This window comes from Cottoperca gobio, chromosome 5, assembly GCF_900634415.1.
Source record: "Cottoperca gobio chromosome 5, fCotGob3.1, whole genome shotgun sequence".
NCBI lineage: Eukaryota > Metazoa > Chordata > Actinopteri > Perciformes > Bovichtidae > Cottoperca > Cottoperca gobio.
This window is the reverse complement of record NC_041359.1, coordinates 16,647,113-16,669,996: the sequence shown is the minus strand read 5'-3', so window position 1 is coordinate 16,669,996 and position 22,884 is coordinate 16,647,113. Positions and strand designations below refer to the sequence as shown.

The window sequence follows — 22,884 nt, the reverse complement described above, 5'->3', positions numbered from 1 at the left end:
AGTGATATTTTACGTCTTTACTTGAGCCTTTTAATGGTGATATTTTATATATTTTTTATCTTAGCCACTTTAAACTAATTTAAATGATTTCATACATTTTTAAGCTTGGTTTTCCTGAAGGAGGATCATTTAGTGTTGAGGAAGTAAGAAAGTTAAAAGTAAGGTTGAGAGAGCAAGAGGAAAAAGTAATGTCAAAGAGAAAGATTAAATCTGAAGCGTTGAAAACAATGGAAGAACATAAAGACAGTTTATGTTATGGGAGAAGGAAGCAGAGAACAGGTATAGGAAGAAAGTATGTGGATTATTTGCAAAGACAAATATAGATGAAAGTACAGACAAAGGGATTATGAAAATGTCAAAGAATGTGTAAAGGCTGCTATTTTATCTTATATTTTATCTGCTATTTTATATTATTTTAATTCTGCTATTTTTATAATGGTACTTCAGACTCATTTTCATCAACACTGTGATTATTGTACTGTAAATGCTCTTACTCTGTCCTTGTACTAATTGTTATGTTTTTGCTATGAGGCACTTTGGGCTGCAATTCTTGTATGAAAGGTGCTATACAAATAAAGCTTATTATTATTATTATAAACATGTGGCATTTCTATATGTAGGGTATACTAAAGAATATTTACGCTAAGGCAAAACACTGTTTATAAAAACATGATGCATTTCAATATTTTGGTGAAGTTGATTGTGAGTTTCAGGTATGTTCCTTAAACCTCAAAGTAAAAAGGTACAATGCAGCGTTGACATGAGAAACTTGTATTCTGGTTGGAGGAGCTATTTAAAAAAACAAAAACTATTTGCATTTAACACTGTCCCTCCCTGCTTATTCAGTGTAAAATATTAGTTAAGGTATTAACCTTCATGAGGGTCCAGGTGGACAATCAATTAATCAGTTGTGAGTTTTAGTTATAATGTTCCCGGGCAGTACAGGTAAATACAGGAGTCCGTGGGAAACATGGGGGCATTGACTTGACTTCAATAAAAACAGAGTGTGTGCAGCATAACTCTGGAAATATGAAGTGAAATGCAGATTTCATTGTTGAATGGTCAGGAAAATATTAAATAACAGCATGTTCACTTAGAGCAGACCATGAACATGCTTGTGTGTGTGTGTGTGTGTGTGTGTGTGTGTGTGTGTGTGCGCGTGTGTGTGTGTGTGTGTGTGTGTGTGTGTGTGTGTGTGTGTGTGTGTGTGTGTGTGTGTGTGAACAAATGATGAACAGACTCTTTCTTCTGAAGCAGTTCACACTGTGGTAGACTTGATCAAAATATATTACCGGTACATGCTCTACATTTCTAATAAGGTGTGTTAAAGCGAGTAGATGTAAAGTGTTGCTGTTTCTGTGGCCTGTTTGTTTGTTGCCTCACATTTGATGCTTGCTGTGGTTTTCCTGAGAGCAAGTTCTCACTTCTGCTGAATGACACTTAAGTACATCAAAGTCCACGTAGTCAGACAAACGAGTGTCTTCTATCTGCACAGTCTTAGTGTTCAGCTTCATCATGGCTGGACGCCTGCTGCTTGTCATCCTCATTTGTAAGTTATACTCACTATAGAGTCTTTTATTGTTAATGTAGACTTTTACAAACTAATGTAGGTTCTAACCTGCAAGCAAACATGACATTACATTGTATTGTGAGCTATCATGTGTCATGTTATACCTTCTGCTCTTTTTTATGGTTGGTGATTTTATGTTATGTGTTGTTACTCTGTGCTGTTCATCTGTGCACTTATTGTGGAACTGCAGTGCAGAGTTCAAAACTAATTTCCCCAACAAATAAAGAATATCTTGATCTTAAGCTTCTTCATTTTGTTGAATGTATTAATGAGATATTACATGTATTTACCTTTTTAATAAATTATAATTCCAACAGATTCTTTTCTCGAGAGTTATGCACAAGGTCAGTCTCTGATCGATTATCTTTCATGTCCAGTTTTCACTGTGTGGGAAGTTTATTACAGTCTGTTGTTAATTTGACTATTTTTACAAACTGTTTGTTTGCACAATATATTTTTTATTTCTTCCTCTACATTAAATCACAATTTCTAATATGGATTATTATCGTATTAATGTTATTATTCAGTTTTTGATATAACACATGTCTACCTCTAAATTTTCAGCATTAACATTCAGCATCTTTACAGTTTTCTCAGTTTGATAAATTGCTTTTTGTTGTCAGATTCTGCTTCATTCAGAGTCATGATCTTTTTTTTACACTGTAACTTACACTCACCTAAGATGACATATATAATTATCATTATGAAGCATGAGGATGAATGTTAATTTCTAAAACTGTTTTGTGACAGTATGGCAGGATGCTGGTATGCAGATGATGGTATATCGTATTTAATGACTTTTCATTTATCTTGTATTTTAGCTCTAAAACCTGAGATGAGTCTTCAGCATTTTCCTGGTAAAGATGTTATCATGACCTGCACTCTGCCTGGATCTGCTAATAAAGATACGAGATGTAACCTTTACTTTGGAGAAGAAAGGGATCCATTTCAAACAACCATCTTGAAGCAAAGGACCTCAAAGAATCAGTGGTTCTGCCTGTTTACTGTCACAATTTCTGATTTGCTTCATTTTCCTCAAAGAAACGTCACCAGCTGTGATTACAGTTTGGGAAGTGAACCAAACTCTTTGTCTCCTCGTAGTGATGGATACCGCTTGACTGGTAAGTCAGAGAAGACACGAAACATCACAAAGTATTTCTCCACATTTGAGTCTATTGCATGTTATTTGAAATGTTTAAATATGACACTGTGACATCACACTTCGAATCAAGTGAATTGGCCAATAAAAGGAATTTGACTCGTAGTTGGACGCTCTCATTATTACAATTTCAGTTCAGTTTATCAGTTTTTCAGACTGTGAGTCTATATTAAAAAAGGATTCAATTTAAAAATAAACAGGACTGCAACTCCTGTGAAACCGGAATCAGGTAATAAAATATAGATGTATTGTAAGAGACATTAGTTAACTAAAAATAAAAAATAATATTATGTTTCTTCTGATGCTTTCTGCTCAAGTGATCGCACAAATAAACTGTCCCACAACGTTTTCCACACATGAAGCGACAGATCCAAATCCATCTTCTTTCATTGTAGATATTGTGGACAAAGAGACACACTCCACACAGACTATGGCGACATCTGCTATGACCACAGGTAGGACATGATTTATATTTAAAAAGAAATCTATATCAGTATCACAAATCACTTATTATATTTGTTATCTTGAAGGTTTTAAAATCTTGTGTTTATTACACTTTATGTGAGTATTCTGAAACATATTGTTCTTCATTGACCAGGTCAGAATGTTGGATCCAGCAACACTGGTAGTTTTATCTCTACTTCTATCACACCAGTGAAACCAACATCAGGTGACACAAATACTCATAATTTAAACTGACTTTTAAATATTTTTTTCTTTAAGACATTTTATTCCCTTATATTGAATTAGATAATATGGAAATTAAAAATTAAAATGAGGATTCGAGAAATGCAGCTATGATTTTTTAAAACCTTATAAAAAATGTTGAAATATGTAATTTGAATATTTATTTCATATTTTCACTGCCTAAACTCATCTGGCTTCAGGAGACAATATTACAACTGCAATTCTTATGAGTGCATCATAAATGACGCAAAAGATGCATTTTCTCTGAATGTTTTTAATATTTCTCACTAATTATGTATTACAGTTGGTCAGACACCTCATAAATCTAGCACTAAAGCTAGCTTGCTCCATGTAACCCCAATTGATCCACCAACAGGTGTGCAAAGCGCATGTATTACTTACACATACTGCATATTATTAAAATGATAAATTCCATTTAGAATTGTATGTTTCTTCTGGTGTTTGAGCACTGAGTATTGCTCTGCAGAGTCACAGTAAAGAAACCTGTTTTGCATCATTATGATCCTGAATTAAATGATTTTTCATGTTCACAACTTCCTTCACATGTTACATTTATATCAGTTATATTAGTGTGCCATGCACTGGAAGACATCCAGGTACACAATCTTTCTGCTTTGGTGTTAAAAGTGAAACTGACCTTTGTTTGTGACCTCCACAGCAGAAACATGGACATGGAACTTGGTAGTAGTTGCAGCGTGTCTTGGAGGTGTCATCTTACTGGGCCTAGCACTTCTCTTTACCAAAAGAAGAACTGGTGAGAACTTGATTTGTCTGTCCAGAAAAAAGGATTTTCCCTTCCTGATCGTTTTCAGAGCTCTGAAAGGATCAGGCTGAGATAGCTAATGCCCCTTATTAGAGGGAAGATAGAAAGGAAGATAAATCTTAGTTTTGATCAAAGAGATGAAATACCACATAAGGAGGAAGTTGGTGTTGGAGAGAACAAATTGTGTTGGCATGAGCGGCTTCGCTGAGTGATAATCATAGGTGTGAGTTTATATGTCCAATCAGCCAATACACACACAACTTCAGTGCTCTGCCTTAACTAACACTATGCTTCTCTCTCAATTTATTTCAGAAAGATGTTCTAGCAAAAGGTAATATTATTATTATTATTTTTTTTTTTTTACAGAAGTTCAGCTTATTCACTTCAAGTAGCTGCCAAGTACTGCTACTAAGCAGAACCACTGCAGCATTAGTTGTTAAATCAGTGGAGGGAGCTCATTCATCTTCTCCAGTTTCCCCATTAAACCCTTGGCTTTGAAGGGCCAGTGTGTAGTATTTAGGGGGATCTATTAGCAGAAATATAATATAATATTCATAACTATGTTGTCATTGGTGTATAATCACCTGAAACTAAGAATCGTTGTGTTTTCGTTAGCTTAGAATAAGCTCTACATATCTACATAGGGAGCGGGTCCTCTTCCAGTCCGCCATGTTTCTACAGTAACCCAGATGGACAAAAAGAAAACCTCTGGCTCTAGATAGGGCCTTTCGTGTTTTTACGATACATGAAGGCCACCCTAGTTCTCTGACACGCTTGCCTGTAGCTGCCTGTATTTCATTGCTCTTAAAGTAGTGCTGTGGTGCCTCTGAGCGTCACCACGGTATTACAATCTGCAGGTCGCTATCACAGTCTTGTGAAGGGAGGGGTATTCAGTTGGTTGCAACCGCAATGCTAGATGCCACTAAATCCTTCACACTGTCCCTTTAAAGTAGTGGCAACTTAAGTCTTAGAGGTATTTGGAGAAGGATATACTGTATATCCCTCTTGACATAATGTTTTAGTGTCCTACTGTGTATTCTGTCCTTGTGTAATGAGGACATATTGTTGTAAATCAGAGTTTCGCTACAAACACACAGTGCATCTGGTCCTTGTGCATAAATGTATATTGCAATTCTAATGTGATGCCCATCAAAGAAACTAAACTAAACTACATTCAATTCAATTCTCTTTGTTAACACTTTTTTCTCTTTATTTCTGTATAGGACACAAGCTGATGCCACTGGTAATGTACACATGTAGCAGTCAGGAAACATCACTGTATTATTCATCCAAACAGTAGACAACAATTATATTTTGGTCTTCTTGTGTATTGAGGTGTGTTTTTTACCTTCTGTTGCAGATGACTTAATGTGCATGAGAGAGCTTAACCATGGAGGATCGGTAATTAAAAAATGTTTTCTCTGTCAGATGTAGCTATCATTCACATCACCTAAAATAATCAAACATTTAAATAGCAGGGCTCCTCAAGGTTAATTAATGTGTAACGTTATTCATGAATTCCTCTCACTTCCTCTCCCTTTTTTCCTGTTGTCTTAAGTTACCTGCCGGTAATGATGAAGCGTACAGTGTGATTACCTCAGTACCTGCTGCTGACTGTCCTACTGGTGAGCTATAACTATATAATTCAATAAGAACCATCAACAAACATCAATTTAGTTAACAACACAAAAATGGGCTTTTGTTTCCATAATATTTTTACTGACCTTGATACATGCAGATATTTAATCACCCAAGACTTATTACAGATAGATCAGGTGGACTATGCTGTAGGCTTGTTTCAGACCGTACAGTAAAATGCCAAACTTGACTGAAAACAATCATCTTATTGTGTCGTTCTCTCTTATTTTTGCAGGTTTGGATAAATCGAAAATGCAAGAGTTTCAAAATGAAGACGTAAGTGAGATATGAGGCAATGTTGAAAATGTTTGCTACATAGGTTTATAGATGCTAATGACTATAAGAGCTCTTACAGTTGGTTTCTTTCTTCTTTAGTCTGACATATACCATGTGTACTCCACCATGTCTGAGGAGCCACCTCCATCAGCCCTGAAGGACATGGTGTACAGCACCCTGCAGGCACATTGAAACAAAAACGTGTTAATACTGTATAGAGAAACAGAACGCAGACAGCCTTAAGAACTGTTTCAAATGATGTGTAATTTTTAAACTTGTCCTTTATAGTGTAACCTATGATCTAGGGAGGAAAATTGATGTATCTGCCATGAATGAACAAATTCTTAGCTGGATGGCTTCTTATCTGTCAGAGAGGGACCAGCAGGTTGGGTAGGGTGTTACTTCTCTGAGCCTTTGCCCGTCACTTGCGGAGTGCCACAAGGCAGTGTCCTGAGCCCCCTTCTGTTTTAACGCTGGTTTTGTTTTCAGTTTCAAGCGAGAGTGCCATAAGTTGGGGGCTGGGAAGTGGGAAGTGGCCATTGTCCTCCCACTTCAACCCCTTACCCGATTTGGCGTCACAGCTGGAGTAATCCCATCGCAAGATGGTTTCTAGTTGTTTCATGTTATTGACATGAAAACAACCAGCTAAAGTCCTTGTTTCCTATACGGACAATTTAGACATTCTGAAGGGGATATTAGTTGATCAGTGTAATACATTATTCATCTGATTGTCGGACAATAGACTGCTTTTACACTTTGGCATAGTCTTATTTAAGGCTAGGAATAACTCTGACCAGGACATTAAGACTGCTGTTAGTTTGTGGTATGAGGCCCTTATATGAACTTTGAAACACAAACTCTCTAGACCCACAAATGCAAATGACACCTCCCTTTTGTTTGATTAAGAACCAACCAAAGTGTCAAAGTACGGGGCGGAGCAATGAATCCCATGCAGAAGTGCCAAAAATGGCTGTTCCTCGAATGGCCACTTGAGGTTGGCTCCAAAAGCGAGTCATTGTCCACACACCCCCATGTTAAAAGGCCTAACTTTATAGCAGAAATAAACATGTTCGTGTTTGGTCTCTAGCTAATATCCCCATTCACAACAACTGTACGGGGTGTGAATTTGTATGTAACTTATCTGTTTTTTTTATGGCTTCACTGCCAAGATGGCGACAGCTGGAGCCCCCAATTCTTCACCTTCACAACAGCTCTTCAAAACCTTTGGGTGAAGTCACAGCGTATATGTCTATGTTTTATACAGTCTATGCAGCCAAAACACATTACATTGACAGAATTGACAGATACAACTGGCGAACAAAATGGCTCTCATTGCTCCCAAGCAGTATGCACACTAGATGATAGTTAACATCATGGAGGTCCCACATATGTCTGTTTGACACAAAGCTACTATCTGTATCTGTATGTTACAAAAAACCTGTATTTGTATCTATGTTCTGATTTTACCTGAAGTGGCCGTGGTTTCTATCGGCAGTTGTAAGAACTCTAGTCTGCTTGACTTCCTTCAATAAATTGTTTTCTACTTCCGTTTACTCTCCTCATACATATGTCTATGTTGTCGACAAAATGAAATAATATTTTAACCATATGAATTAGTCAAATAATAACACATAATTTGTATCTGAACCCCCAGTCAGAAAAAGAAAGTCTAAACTGAGTCTCAAGTGCGAAGTGCCAAGTGCATGTGTGTTTCTGTGGCCTGTCTGTCAGGAAAACCACAGCAAGCTTCAGAAGTGAGTCACACTGAGAACAAGTTCTGTAAAATTACACTTTCTGTCAAAGTCCACATAGTCAAACACACAAGTGTCGTCGTGAAGGATTCTTGGACATTCACATTATTTAGCTTCATCATGACTGAACACCTGCTGTTAGTCGTCCTCATGTGTAAGTTAACCTCTTGTTTCTTGTTTTATTTGCAAGAGCTAGATTAATATGTAATGTCAGCAGGGGTCACCGACCTTTTGGATACTGAGAGCTACTTTAAGGGAACTGAATACGAATGATACAAACTTCCTGAATAACATAGTTGCACAGTTCACATTTAATGATAATATTATCATTAATAATAATATCATAATGTATATTCATATATGTGAAGATCACATGTCAATGTTAATTATTCCTCACAATGATTATTAACAATGATTTACCACACAGATATATTTAAACATACAACATTATTTATGTTCTCAATCTATTTCAATATTTGATAGTCAGTTATCACATCTCTGATATTTTTGTAAATATCTTTATTAACAGTTTTGTGTGAATGAGCACATTTGTAGCATTTTGTTTAAAATCACACCAGTTATATTTTAGTACAAAATATCACTTCTGTAACATTTTATAGGAAATCATTAACTGTCACATCTTCACATCATATCCTGTTTGTACAAACACTAACTTTGTAACATCAGAGTGGAGATCACATCAGAACCTTTCTTCTCATCTTAGAACAGTGTTTTCAATAACCATCATTGCACCTTTCAAGACCTCTCCGTCCGAAAAGGCTTTCTTATACTTTATTAAAAATGTGCAGCTCTAAATGAAGCTTCCGATGCTTTCTGTGACTTGTTCACCGGCCTCGTGAAAAGAGATGCTGCTGTCCAAAGCTTTAACTCTCGGCTTGTTCTGCCCGCAGTGCTGCAGGTGGGAGTTAGTTAGTTAGTTAGTTAGTTAGTTAGTTAGTTAGCATGGTAGCTTTGTGACACGTACCGAAGTGTCTCCACAATGTGCCGCTTTGCCGTCGCCCCGCAAATGAGACATACACACTTTTCTTTCACTGTTGTAAAAAATTATTCTTCCTCCCAATCATTGTGAAAATAGTTAGTTTTCTTTCGCTTTTCTGCCAAAACGCACCTAGCGCCTCACCGTAGCTGCTCCAGGGAAATGGAGATTTAGTTTGCGCGTGGAACTCTGACCTCAGACAGGGTCCGAGTTTTTATACATAAAACATTTTTGTTTTTTAAATTGTATATTCAATATTTTCATTTTAAAATAAAGAATAATTAAAGTGTTATTGATAAAATAAAGTAAAACAGCAAAACAATTAAATACAAGTTTTATCTTGATCTTGAACATCTTTATTTAGAACATGCCCTGCGGGCGACTCACGTGATCCCTGCGGGTGACCAAGTGGCTGTGGGCACTGCGTTGGCTACCCCTGCTTTAATGTATCAGCGTGTTTTATTAAACTTTTACAACAGATTAAAAGAAATACAAGATTAACATTAAGAGTTTACAATTTACTGTTAAATCTGTTCCTCTTGTTAACATGTTTATTTTCTCTGCCAGGTTCCTTTACGGAGATGAAAGCACAAGGTCAGTCTCTGCTAATTTGGCTGTTAACATTTTTCTATACCATACATTAAATCACAGTTTCCCATTAGGAATTGTATTATCTTAATGCAATTATTAATGAAGTGACATAACATGTTTATCTCAATATGTTTTAGCTCTTCTTACACCTACACTGACAGTGAATCCACCGGTGATCTCAGACACAGACTCAGTCACTCTGCACTGTCAGACTCCATCATCTGTGTCTCAGTGTTATTTCAAAACTATGAGAACAAAACCGGGCAAAGTCTTCCCCTGTCTGAAGACACTGACAGGAACTGAGCTGCTGGAGATGTCACATCAGAGTTCACCTGCTGAGGTTGAGATGACATGTTTTTACACTGTAAAGCTTGGAGAGTCACATTACCCATCTCCACACAGTGACACATCCTCCGTCACCATACACAGTGAAACATCCTCCGTCACCATACACAGTGATACATCCTCCGTCACCAGACACAGTGACACATCCTCCGTCACCATACACAGTGACACATCCTCCGTCACCATACACAGTGACACATCAGGTTTTGAACATCGCCCACTCAGGTTCAATGCCCCCAACCTCCACAGGGATGGCTGAAAAGCTCCGCCGGAGGTGTGAGTTAAAGATCCCCAGGACAGGGGCTTCCTCCAGACGTTCCCAGTTCACCCGCACTACCCGTTTGGGTTTACCAGGTCTGTCCAGAGTCTTCCCCCACCCCTTGATCCAACTCACCACCAGATGGTGATCAGTCGACAGCTCCGCCCCTCCCTTCACCCGAGTGTCCAAAACTTGAGGCCTCAGATCAGATGATACGATTACGAAATCGATCATTGACCTTTGGCCTAGGGTGCTCTGGTACCACGTGCACTTATGAGCATCCTTATGCTCGAACATGGTGTTTGTTATGGCCATTCCATGACTAGCACAGAAGTCCAACAACAAACGACCGTTCGGGTTTAGATCAGGGAGGCCCTTCCTCCCAATCACGCCTCTCCAGGTGTCTCCATCGTTTCCCACGTGTGCGTTGAAGTCTCCCAGCAAGACTACGGAGTCCCCTACTGGAGCCCCCTGCAGGGCTCCATTCAGGGTCTCCAAGAAGGCCGAATACTCAGAACTGCGGTTTGGGGCATCGGCACAAACAACAGTCAGCGTTTTCCCCCCCATAACCCGAAGGCGTAGGGAGGCGACCCTCTCGTCCACCGGGATAAACTCCAACGTAGCGGCGCTCTTTGCGGAGAGTAATACAGTTAATTCATTTGCAAATGTGTACTGTGCTTTTGCCTTCCTCTGTAATGACACACAAAACCTGTTTTCTATTTTTTTCCCATTTAGACCAAAAGTAAACGTCACTGCTTTGCAGGGTGGTTATGATGAAACCTACAGTATCGTCACCTGAATGCAACACTGGTGAGCTGCTTTTGTTTTCCCGAAGGTTGTTAGACACATTAATCAGCCGCTTGGTGGTGCAGGTTCTGCTGAAGGCTTATAAGTGGCCAGAATGCGAACAGGCATAAATTAAAAAGACATTAAAGGTACATTCTCAGAAAAAATGTTTATTGCAGCGTGTAAGAAACTAAACCCTTTTACTGTAAATGATGATAATTGCATATTGCTGACAAACATTTCCACTAACTGAGGGCAGTTAAGTCATTTCTGTTTCTTTCTTTTCATAGAGTGACAACAGCAGCACCTCCGAGAAGCTACGTCAGCCCTGAGAGAGACCGTGTACAGCCCTCTAAAGTCAATTTGAAATTTAAACGTTGTTTTTCTTGCATCTTTTTCTTACTTATGTACAAGTTAATTGATCTTAACAGTATTTACATCATTACCCACAAGAGCAGACGTTAGAATGGTGATATGGCTCAGTTGAACTTTATTGAATTGATAGTTTGGTCAGAACATAACATGTATCAATGCTTTGAATAATAAAATCCTTGTACACAATTATTTAAAAAGTCCCTTTCATTTTAGAAGTTGAAGTTCAGGTTCATGTTTATTTATACTGCGCTTTAAAAACATAATTTGTACCAAAGTGCTTTACCCGGAAGGGTTTATTCACACATTTAACTCACATTTACACAAATTCATAAAACTCACAGACACAGAAAACACATTAAAAACCGCCAAACATGATTTAATACAATACAAATGAGAAACCATCACAGAGACATATTTAAGCACAACTGCATGCAAGAAAACAATATTTTTATGATGACATTTTACCAACTAGATGAAATAACACACAGCCTGTTTGGAGATATGAAGTTAAATGGTTGAAGTTTCAGGACAAACATGGGAAAAAAACGACACGTTTACTTCGAGCAGATCATGAACAAAAAAGTGAGCAGTTTAAAAAAAGACTTTTAGTGAAGACACACACACACACACACACACACACACACACACACACACACACACACACACACACACACACACACACAAGCCTCCAGTGTGGTCGATTCTATCTAAGTAACACACATATACTAGGTACTTTAAAAAGGATGTGAGGTTTGTGTATCTGACGTGAATAATTCCGATGCTAGCTGTGGTTTTCATGAGAGCAAGTTTTTCGAAATGTCACTTAGGTAAAGTGAAAGTTCACACATTGAGACACACAAGTATCATCTTTTGAGGACCGTGGACAGCCTCAGCTTCATCATGGCAGGACGCCTGCTGTTTGTCTTCCTCATGTGTAAGTTAAACCTCCTATAGATTTATTCACTATTGATGTAAATGATTACAAACCAATGCAGGCAAGCAAATTAGTTATTAGTTATTAATATTTTAGTATATACATACTCACATATATATATACATACAGCAATCGTCAAATATGAGTTGGACAATATCGTCAAAGATCCAACATTATGCATCCTTAGTTTCCACCTCTGGTTGACAGAGTTACACGGTGGTGGAGTTTTAATCCTTCTACATGTTGTTGAAGTCATTAATTAGTTATTATTACATCTATTTACTTTGTTAACATGTTGTATTTCCAACAGATTCCTTTCGCGAGATTCAAGCCCAAGGTCAGACTCTGATCGATTATCTTTCATGTCCAGTTGTTTTCACTGTGGGACGTTTATTACAGTCTGTTATTCATTTTGACTATTTTTACAAACTGTTGGGTTGTACAATAGATTTTCCCCCTTTCCTCTAAAATCAACATTCCCCATTAAGAATATTACCATAGTAATTTAATTATTTAGTATTTGATATCATTTGTTTTCATTATCTTTATGCAGCTGTTAAGTATGTGATATAACATACTGCATGTCTACCTCTAAATTTTCAGCTCTTACACCTACACTGACAGTGAATCCACCGGTGATCTCAGAGACAGACTCAGTCACTCTGGACTGTCAGACTCCATCATCTGTTCCTGTGTCTCAGTGTTATTTCTACACTAGAGGAACTGACAGAGTCTTCTCTTGTCTGAAGACACTGACAGGAACTGAGCTGCTGGAGATGTCACGTCAGAGTTCACCTGCTGTGGTTAAAGTGACATGTTATTACACTGTAAAGCTTGGAGACATAAATTCTCCATCTCCACACAGTGACACATCCTCCGTCACCATACACAGTGAGCGACTGCTTTTCTCATTCTTTGATTATATCATATTTCATTTGTTTTAGAGAGAGTGACAAGTAGAAACTCAATGATTCAACAACCTCCACTCCGATTATAATGCCACCTGTGGGATGAAATGTTACATTTAGCATCTTTACAGTTTTCTCAGTTTGATAAATTGCTTTTTGTTGTCAGATTCTGCTTCATTCAGAGTCATGATCTTTTTTTACAGTGTAACTTACACTCACCTAAGATGACATATAATTATCATTATGAAGTATGAGGATGAATGTTCATTTCTAAAACTGTTGTGTGACAGTATGGCAGGATGCTGGTATGCAGATGATGGTATATCGTATTTAATGACTTTTCATTTATCTTGTATTTTAGCTCTAAAACCTGAGATGAGTCTTCAGCATTTTCCTGGTGAATACGTTATCATGACCTGCACTCTGCCTGGATCTGCTCATGAAGATACGAGATGTAACCTTTACTTTGGAGAAGAAAGGGATCCATCTCTAACAACAACCATCTGGAAGCAAAGGACCTCAAAGAATCAGTGGTTCTGCCAGTTTACTGTCACAATTTCTGATTTGCTTCATTTTCCTCAAAGAAGCGTCACCAGCTGTGATTACAGTTTGGGAAGTGAACCAAACTCTTTGTCTCCTCGTAGTGATGGATACAGCTTGACTGGTAAGTCAGAGAAGACACGAAACATCACAAAGTATTTCTCCACATTTGAGTCTATTGCATGTTATTTGAAATGTTTAAATATGACACTGTGACATCACACTTCGAATCAAGTGAATTGGCCAATAAAAGGAATTTGACTCGTAGTTGGACGCTCTCATTATCACAATTTCAGTTCAGTTTAATGTTTTTCAGACTGTGAGTCTATATTAAAAAAGGATTCAATTTAAAATATAAATCACTTTATGTATGTATTAGTATTTTGAGTATTCTGAAACATATTGTTCTTCATTGACCAGGTCAGAATGTTGGATCCAGCAACACTGGTAGTTTTATCTCTACTTCTATCACACCAGTGAAACCAACATCAGGTGACACAAATACTCATAATAATAATTTAAACTGACTTTTAAATCTTTTTTTCTTTAAGGCATTTTATTCCCTTATATTGAATTAGATAATATGGAAATTAAAAATTAAAATGAGGATTCGAGAAATGCAGCTATGACAGTTATATTAGTGTGCCATGCACTGGAAGACATCCAGGTACACAATCTTTCTGCTTTGGTGTTAAAAGTGAAACTGACCTTTGTTTGTGACCTCCACAGCAGAAACATGGACATGGAACTTGGTAGTAGTTGCAGCGTGTCTTGGAGGTGTCATCTTACTGGGCCTAGCACTTCTCTTTACCAAAAGAAGAACTGGTGAGAACTTGATTTGTCTGTCCAGAAAAAAGGATTTTCCCTTCCTGATCGTTTTCAGAGCTCTGAAAGGATCAGGCTGAGATAGCTAATGCCCCTTATTAGAGGGAAGATAGAAAGGAAGATAAATCTTAGTTTTGATCAAAGAGATGAAATACCACATAAGGAGGAAGTTGGTGTTGGAGAGAGCAAATCGTGTTGGCATGAGCGGCTTCGCTGAGTGATAATCATAGGTGTGAGTTTATATGTCCAATCAGCCAATACAAACACAACTTCAGTGCTCTGCCTTAACTAACACTATGCTTCTCTCTCAATTTATTTCAGAAAGATGTTCTAGCAAAAGGTAATATTATTATTATTATTATTAATTTTTTTACAGAAGTTCAGCTCATTCACTTCAAGTAGCTGCCAAGTGCTGCTACTAAGCAAAACCACTGCAGCATTAGTTGTTAAATCAGTGGAGGGAGCTCATTCATCTTCCCCAGTTTCCCCATTAAACCCTTGGCTTTGAAGGGCCAGTGTGTAGTATTTAGGGGGATCTATTAGCAGAAATATAATATAATATTCATAACTATGTTGTCATTGGTGTATAATCACCTGAAACTAAGAATCGTTGTGTTTTCGTTAGCTTAGAATAAGCTCTACATATCTACATAGGGAGCGGGTCCTCTTCCAGTCCGCCATGTTTCTACAGTAACCCAGATGGACAAAAAGAAAACCTCTGGCTCTATAGAGGGCCTTTCGTGTTCTTACGATACATGAAGGCCACCCTAGTTCTCTGACACGCTTGCCTGTAGCTGCCTGTAGTTCATTGCTCTTAAAGTAGTGCTGTGGTGCCTCTGAGCGTCACCACGGTATTACAATCTGCAGGTCGCTATCACAGTCTTGTGAAGGGAGTGGTATTCAGTTGGTTGCAACCGCAATGCTAGATGCCACTAAATCCTTCACACTGTCCCTTTAAAGTAGTGGCAACTTAAGTCTTAGAGGTATTTGGAGAAGGATATACTGTATATCCCTCTTGACATAATGTTTTAGTGTCCTACTGTGTATTCTGTCCTTGTGTAATGAGGACATGTTGTTGTAAATCAGAGTTTCGCTACAAACACACAGTGCATCTGGTCCTTGTGCATAAATGTATATTGCAATTCTAATGTGATGCCCATCAAAGAAACTAAACTAAACTACATTCAATTCAATTCTCTTTGTTAACACTTTCTTCTCTTTATTTCTGTATAGGACACAAGCTGATGCCACTGGTAATGTACACATGTAGCAGTCAGGAAACATCACTGTATTATTCATCCAAACAGTAGACAACAATTATATTTTGGTCTTCTTGTGTATTGAGGTGTGTTTTTTACCTTCTGTTGCAGATGACTTAATGTGCATGAGAGAGCTTAACCATGGAGGATCGGTAATTAAAAAATGTTTTCTCTGTCAGATGTAGCTATCATTCACATCACCTAAAATAATCGAACATTTAAATAGCAGGGCTCCTCAAGGTTAATTAATGTGTAACGTTATTCATGAATTCCTCTCACTTCCTCTCCCTTTTTTCCTGTTATCTTAAGTTACCTGCCGGTAATGATGAAGCGTACAGTGTGATTACCTCAGTACCTGCTGCTGACTGTCCTACTGGTGAGCTATAACTATATAATTCAATAAGAACCATCAACAAACATCAATTTAGTTAATAACACAAAAATGGGCTTTTGTTTCCATAATATTTTTACTGACCTTGATACATGCAGATATTTAATCACCCAAGACTTATTACAGATAGATCAGGTGGACTATGCTGTAGGCTTGTTTCAGACCGTACAGTAAAATGCCAAACTTGACTGAAAACAATCATCTTATTGTGTCGTTCTCTCTTATTTTTGCAGGTTTGGATAAATCGAAAATGCAAGAGTTTCAAAATGAAGACGTAAGTGAGATATGAGGCAATGTTGAAAATGTTTGCTACATAGGTTTATAGATGCTAATGACTATAAGAGCTCTTACAGTTGGTTTCTTTCTTCTTTAGTCTGACATATACCATGTGTACTCCACCATGTCTGAGGAGCCACCTCCATCAGCCCTGAAGGACATGGTGTACAGCACCCTGCAGGCACATTGAAACAAAAACGTGTTAATACTGTATAGAGAAACAGAACGCAGACAGCCTTAAGAACTGTTTCAAATGATGTGTAATTTTTAAACTTGTCCTTTATAGTGTAACCTATGATCTAGGGAGGAAAATTGATGTATCTGCCATGAATGAACAAATTCTTAGCTGGATGGCTTCTTATCTGTCAGAGAGGGACCAGCAGGTTGGGTAGGGTGTTACTTCTCTGAGCCTTTGCCCGTCACTTGCGGAGTGCCACAAGGCAGTGTCCTGAGCCCCCTTCTGTTTTAACGCTGGTTTTGTTTTCAGTTTCAAGCGAGAGTGCCATAAGTTGGGGGCTGGGAAGTGGGAAGTGGCCATTGTCCTCCCACTTCAACCCCTTACCCGATTTGGCGTCACAGCTGGAGTAATCCCATCGCAAGATGGTTTCTAGTTGTTTCATGTTATTGACATGAAAACAACCAGCTAAAGTCCTTGTTTCCTATACGGACAATTTAGACATTCTGAAGGGGATATTAGTTGATCAGTGTAATACATTATTCATCTGATTGTCGGACAATAGACTGCTTTTACACTTTGGCATAGTCTTATTTAAGGCTAGGAATAACTCTGACCAGGACATTAAGACTGCTGTTAGTTTGTGGTATGAGGCCCTTATATGAACTTTGAAACACAAACTCTCTAGACCCACAAATGCAAATGACACCTCCCTTTTGTTTGATTAAGAACCAACCAAAGTGTCAAAGTACGGGGCGGAGCAATGAATCCCATGCAGAAGTGCCAAAAATGGCTGTTCCTCGAATGGCCACTTGAGGTTGGCTCCAAAAGCGAGTCATTGTCCACACACCCCCATGTTAAAAGGCCTAACTTTATAGCAGAAATAAACATGTTCGTGTTTGGTCTCTAGCTAATATCCCCATTCACAACAACTGTACGGGGTGTGAATTTGTATGTAACTTATCTGTTTTTTTTATGGCTTCACTGCCAAGATGGCGACAGCTGGAGCCCCCAATTCTTCACCTTCACAACAGCTCTTCAAAACCTTTGGGTGAAGTCACAGCGTATATGTCTATGTTTTATACAGTCTATGCAGCCAAAACACATTACATTGACAGAATTGACAGATACAACTGGCGAACAAAATGGCTCTCATTGCTCCCAAGCAGTATGCACACTAGATGATAGTTAACATCATGGAGGTCCCACATATGTCTGTTTGACACAAAGCTACTATCTGTATCTGTATGTTACAAAAAACCTGTATTTGTATCTATGTTCTGATTTTACCTGAAGTGGCCGTGGTTTCTATCGGCAGTTGTAAGAACTCTAGTCTGCTTGACTTCCTTCAATAAATTGTTTTCTACTTCCGTTTACTCTCCTCATACATATGTCTATGTTGTCGACAAAATGAAATAATATTTTAACCATATGAATTAGTCAAATAATAACACATAATTTGTATCTGAACCCCCAGTCAGAAAAAGAAAGTCTAAACTGAGTCTCAAGTGCGAAGTGCCAAGTGCATGTGTGTTTCTGTGGCCTGTCTGTCAGGAAAACCACAGCAAGCTTCAGAAGTGAGTCACACTGAGAACAAGTTCTGTAAAATTACACTTTCTGTCAAAGTCCACATAGTCAAACACACAAGTGTCGTCGTGAAGGATTCTTGGACATTCACATTATTTAGCTTCATCATGACTGAACACCTGCTGTTAGTCATCCTCATGTGTAAGTTAACCTCTTGTTTCTTGTTTTATTTGCAAGAGCTAGATTAATATGTAATGTCAGCAGGGGTCACCGACCTTTTGGATACTGAGAGCTACTTTAAGGGAACTGAATACGAATGATACAAACTTCCTGAATAACATAGTTGCACAGTTCACATTTAATGATAATATTATCATTAATAATAATATCATAATGTATATTCATATATGTGAAGATCACATGTCAATGTTAATTATTCCTCACAATGATTATTAACAATGATTTACCACACAGATATATTTAAACATACAACATTATTTATGTTCTCAATCTATTTCAATATTTGATAGTCAGTTATCACATCTCTGATATTTTTGTAAATATCTTTATTAACAGTTTTGTGTGAATGAGCACATTTGTAGCATTTTGTTTAAAATCACACCAGTTATATTTTAGTACAAAATATCACTTCTGTAACATTTTATAGGAAATCATTAACTGTCACATCTTCACATCATATCCTGTTTGTACAAACACTAACTTTGTAACATCAGAGTGGAGATCACATCAGAACCTTTCTTCTCATCTTAGAACAGTGTTTTCAATAACCATCATTGCACCTTTCAAGACCTCTCCGTCCGAAAAGGCTTTCTTATACTTTATTAAAAATGTGCAGCTCTAAATGAAGCTTCCGATGCTTTCTGTGACTTGTTCACCGGCCTCGTGAAAAGAGATGCTGCTGTCCAAAGCTTTAACTCTCGGCTTGTTCTGCCCGCAGTGCTGCAGGTGGGAGTTAGTTAGTTAGTTAGTTAGTTAGTTAGCATGGTAGCTTTGTGACACGTACCGAAGTGTCTCCACAATGTGCCGCTTTGCCGTCGCCCCGCAAATGAGACATACACACTTTTCTTTCACTGTTGTAAAAAATTATTCTTCCTCCCAATCATTGTGAAAATAGTTAGTTTTCTTTCGCTTTTCTGCCAAAACGCACCTAGCGCCTCACCGTAGCTGCTCCAGGGAAATGGAGATTTAGTTTGCGCGTGGAACTCTGACCTCAGACAGGGTCCGAGTTTTTATACATAAAACATTTTTGTTTTTTAAATTGTATATTCAATATTTTCATTTTAAAATAAAGAATAATTAAAGTGTTATTGATAAAATAAAGTAAAACAGCAAAACAATTAAATACAAGTTTTATCTTGATCTTGAACATCTTTATTTAGAACATGCCCTGCGGGCGACTCACGTGATCCCTGCGGGGTGACCAAGTGGCTGCGGGCACTGCGTTGGCTACCCCTGCTTTAATGTATCAGCGTGTTTTATTAAACTTTTACAACAGATTAAAAGAAATACAAGATTAACATTAAGAGTTTACAATTTACTGTTAAATCTGTTCCTCTTGTTAACATGTTTATTTTCTCTGCCAGGTTCCTTTACGGAGATGAAAGCACAAGGTCAGTCTCTGCTAATTTGGCTGTTAACATTTTTCTATACCATACATTAAATCACAGTTTCCCATTAGGAATTGTATTATCTTAATGCAATTATTAATGAAGTGACATAACATGTTTATCTCAATATGTTTTAGCTCTTCTTACACCTACACTGACAGTGAATCCACCGGTGATCTCAGACACAGACTCAGTCACTCTGCACTGTCAGACTCCATCATCTGTGTCTCAGTGTTATTTCAAAACTATGAGAACAAAACCGGGCAAAGTCTTCCCCTGTCTGAAGACACTGACAGGAACTGAGCTGCTGGAGATGTCACATCAGAGTTCACCTGCTGAGGTTGAGATGACATGTTTTTACACTGTAAAGCTTGGAGAGTCACATTACCCATCTCCACACAGTGACACATCCTCCGTCACCATACACAGTGAAACATCCTCCGTCACCATACACAGTGATACATCCTCCGTCACCAGACACAGTGACACATCCTCCGTCACCATACACAGTGACACATCCTCCGTCACCATACACAGTGACACATCAGGTTTTGAACATCGCCCACTCAGGTTCAATGCCCCCAACCTCCACAGGGATGGCTGAAAAGCTCCGCCGGAGGTGTGAGTTAAAGATCCCCAGGACAGGGGCTTCCTCCAGACGTTCCCAGTTCACCCGCACTACCCGTTTGGGTTTACCAGGTCTGTCCAGAGTCTTCCCCCACCCCTTGATCCAACTCACCACCAGATGGTGATCAGTCGACAGCTCCGCCCCTCCCTTCACCCGAGTGTCCAAAACTTGAGGCCTCAGATCAGATGATACGATTACGAAATCGATCATTGACCTTTGGCCTAGGGTGCTCTGGTACCACGTGCACTTATGAGCATCCTTATGCTCGAACATGGTGTTTGTTATGGCCATTCCATGACTAGCACAGAAGTCCAACAACAAACGACCGTTCGGGTTTAGATCAGGGAGGCCCTTCCTCCCAATCACGCCTCTCCAGGTGTCTCCATCGTTTCCCACGTGTGCGTTGAAGTCTCCCAGCAAGACTACGGAGTCCCCTACTGGAGCCCCCTGCAGGGCTCCATTCAGGGTCTCCAAGAAGGCCGAATACTCAGAACTGCGGTTTGGGGCATCGGCACAAACAACAGTCAGCGTTTTCCCCCCCATAACCCGAAGGCGTAGGGAGGCGACCCTCTCGTCCACCGGGATAAACTCCAACGTAGCGGCGCTCTTTGCGGAGAGTAATACAGTTAATTCATTTGCAAATGTGTACTGTGCTTTTGCCTTCCTCTGTAATGACACACAAAACCTGTTTTCTATTTTTTTCCCATTTAGACCAAAAGTAAACGTCACTGCTTTGCAGGGTGGTTATGATGAAACCTACAGTATCGTCACCTGAATGCAACACTGGTGAGCTGCTTTTGTTTTCCCGAAGGTTGTTAGACACATTAATCAGCCGCTTGGTGGTGCAGGTTCTGCTGAAGGCTTATAAGTGGCCAGAATGCGAACAGGCATAAATTAAAAAGACATTAAAGGTACATTCTCAGAAAAAATGTTTATTGCAGCGTGTAAGAAACTAAACCCTTTTACTGTAAATGATGATAATTGCATATTGCTGACAAACATTTCCACTAACTGAGGGCAGTTAAGTCATTTCTGTTTCTTTCTTTTCATAGAGTGACAACAGCAGCACCTCCGAGAAGCTACGTCAGCCCTGAGAGAGACCGTGTACAGCCCTCTAAAGTCAATTTGAAATTTAAACGTTGTTTTTCTTGCATCTTTTTCTTACTTATGTACAAGTTAATTGATCTTAACAGTATTTACATCATTACCCACAAGAGCAGACGTTAGAATGGTGATATGGCTCAGTTGAACTTTATTGAATTGATAGTTTGGTCAGAACATAACATGTATCAATGCTTTGAATAATAAAATCCTTGTACACAATTATTTAAAAAGTCCCTTTCATTTTAGAAGTTGAAGTTCAGGTTCATGTTTATTTATACTGCGCTTTAAAAACATAATTTGTACCAAAGTGCTTTACCCGGAAGGGTTTATTCACACATTTAACTCACATTTACACAAATTCATAAAACTCACAGACACAGAAAACACATTAAAAACCGCCAAACATGATTTAATACAATACAAATGAGAAACCATCACAGAGACATATTTAAGCACAACTGCATGCAAGAAAACAATATTTTTATGATGACATTTTACCAACTAGATGAAATAACACACAGCCTGTTTGGAGATATGAAGTTAAATGGTTGAAGTTTCAGGACAAACATGGGAAAAAAACGACACGTTTACTTCGAGCAGATCATGAACAAAAAAGTGAGCAGTTTAAAAAAAGACTTTTAGTGAAGACACACACACACACACACACACACACACACACACACACACACACACACACACACACACACACACACACACACAAGCCTCCAGTGTGGTCGATTCTATCTAAGTAACACACATATACTAGGTACTTTAAAAAGGATGTGAGGTTTGTGTATCTGACGTGAATAATTCCGATGCTAGCTGTGGTTTTCATGAGAGCAAGTTTTTCGAAATGTCACTTAGGTAAAGTGAAAGTTCACACATTGAGACACACAAGTATCATCTTTTGAGGACCGTGGACAGCCTCAGCTTCATCATGGCAGGACGCCTGCTGTTTGTCTTCCTCATGTGTAAGTTAAACCTCCTATAGATTTATTCACTATTGATGTAAATGATTACAAACCAATGCAGGCAAGCAAATTAGTTATTAGTTATTAATATTTTAGTATATACATACTCACATATATATATACATACAGCAATCGTCAAATATGAGTTGGACAATATCGTCAAAGATCCAACATTATGCATCCTTAGTTTCCACCTCTGGTTGACAGAGTTACACGGTGGTGGAGTTTTAATCCTTCTACATGTTGTTGAAGTCATTAATTAGTTATTATTACATCTATTTACTTTGTTAACATGTTGTATTTCCAACAGATTCCTTTCGCGAGATTCAAGCCCAAGGTCAGACTCTGATCGATTATCTTTCATGTCCAGTTGTTTTCACTGTGGGACGTTTATTACAGTCTGTTATTCATTTTGACTATTTTTACAAACTGTTGGGTTGTACAATAGATTTTCCCCCTTTCCTCTAAAATCAACATTCCCCATTAAGAATATTACCATA

At 38.4% G+C, this 22,884-nt stretch overlaps 2 protein-coding genes and 1 long non-coding RNA gene across 5 annotated transcripts; all 3 read left to right on the top strand.

Annotated features, from left to right (window-relative positions):
* Positions 1–1,486: 1,486 nt before the first annotated feature.
* Positions 1,487–7,662, top strand: LOC115008246 (uncharacterized). Of its 3 annotated transcripts, XM_029431712.1 has the most exons (13): positions 1,487–1,549; positions 1,888–1,914; positions 2,392–2,691; positions 3,125–3,184; positions 3,328–3,399; positions 3,721–3,792; positions 4,096–4,191; positions 4,513–4,531; positions 5,424–5,443; positions 5,561–5,601; positions 5,759–5,825; positions 6,074–6,114; positions 6,214–7,662. In XM_029431712.1, the coding sequence occupies exons 1-13, from the start codon at positions 1,516–1,518 to the stop codon at positions 6,304–6,306; spliced, it is 942 nt and encodes a 313-aa protein (XP_029287572.1). In that variant the 5' UTR covers positions 1,487–1,515; the 3' UTR covers positions 6,307–7,662. The 3 variants fall into 3 exon arrangements, with proteins under 3 accessions (XP_029287572.1, XP_029287574.1, XP_029287573.1); XM_029431714.1 differs by lacking the exon at positions 3,721–3,792 and having other exon boundaries at positions 4,099–4,191; XM_029431713.1 differs by lacking the exon at positions 3,721–3,792.
* Positions 7,663–7,880: 218 nt separating this feature from the next.
* On the top strand, positions 7,881–16,822 carry LOC115007690 (uncharacterized). The gene is made up of 12 exons (XM_029430633.1): positions 7,881–8,019; positions 9,430–9,456; positions 9,591–9,989; positions 13,422–13,724; positions 14,021–14,092; positions 14,330–14,425; positions 14,747–14,765; positions 15,659–15,678; positions 15,796–15,836; positions 15,994–16,060; positions 16,309–16,349; positions 16,449–16,822. The coding sequence occupies exons 1-12, from the start codon at positions 7,986–7,988 to the stop codon at positions 16,539–16,541; spliced, it is 1,212 nt and encodes a 403-aa protein (XP_029286493.1). The 5' UTR covers positions 7,881–7,985; the 3' UTR covers positions 16,542–16,822.
* On the top strand, positions 10,592–11,407 carry LOC115008251 (uncharacterized). Its single transcript, XR_003832281.1, has 2 exons — positions 10,592–10,867; positions 11,134–11,407. It is a non-coding gene; the product is annotated as an uncharacterized LOC115008251 (long non-coding RNA).
* Positions 16,823–22,884: the final 6,062 nt, after the last annotated feature.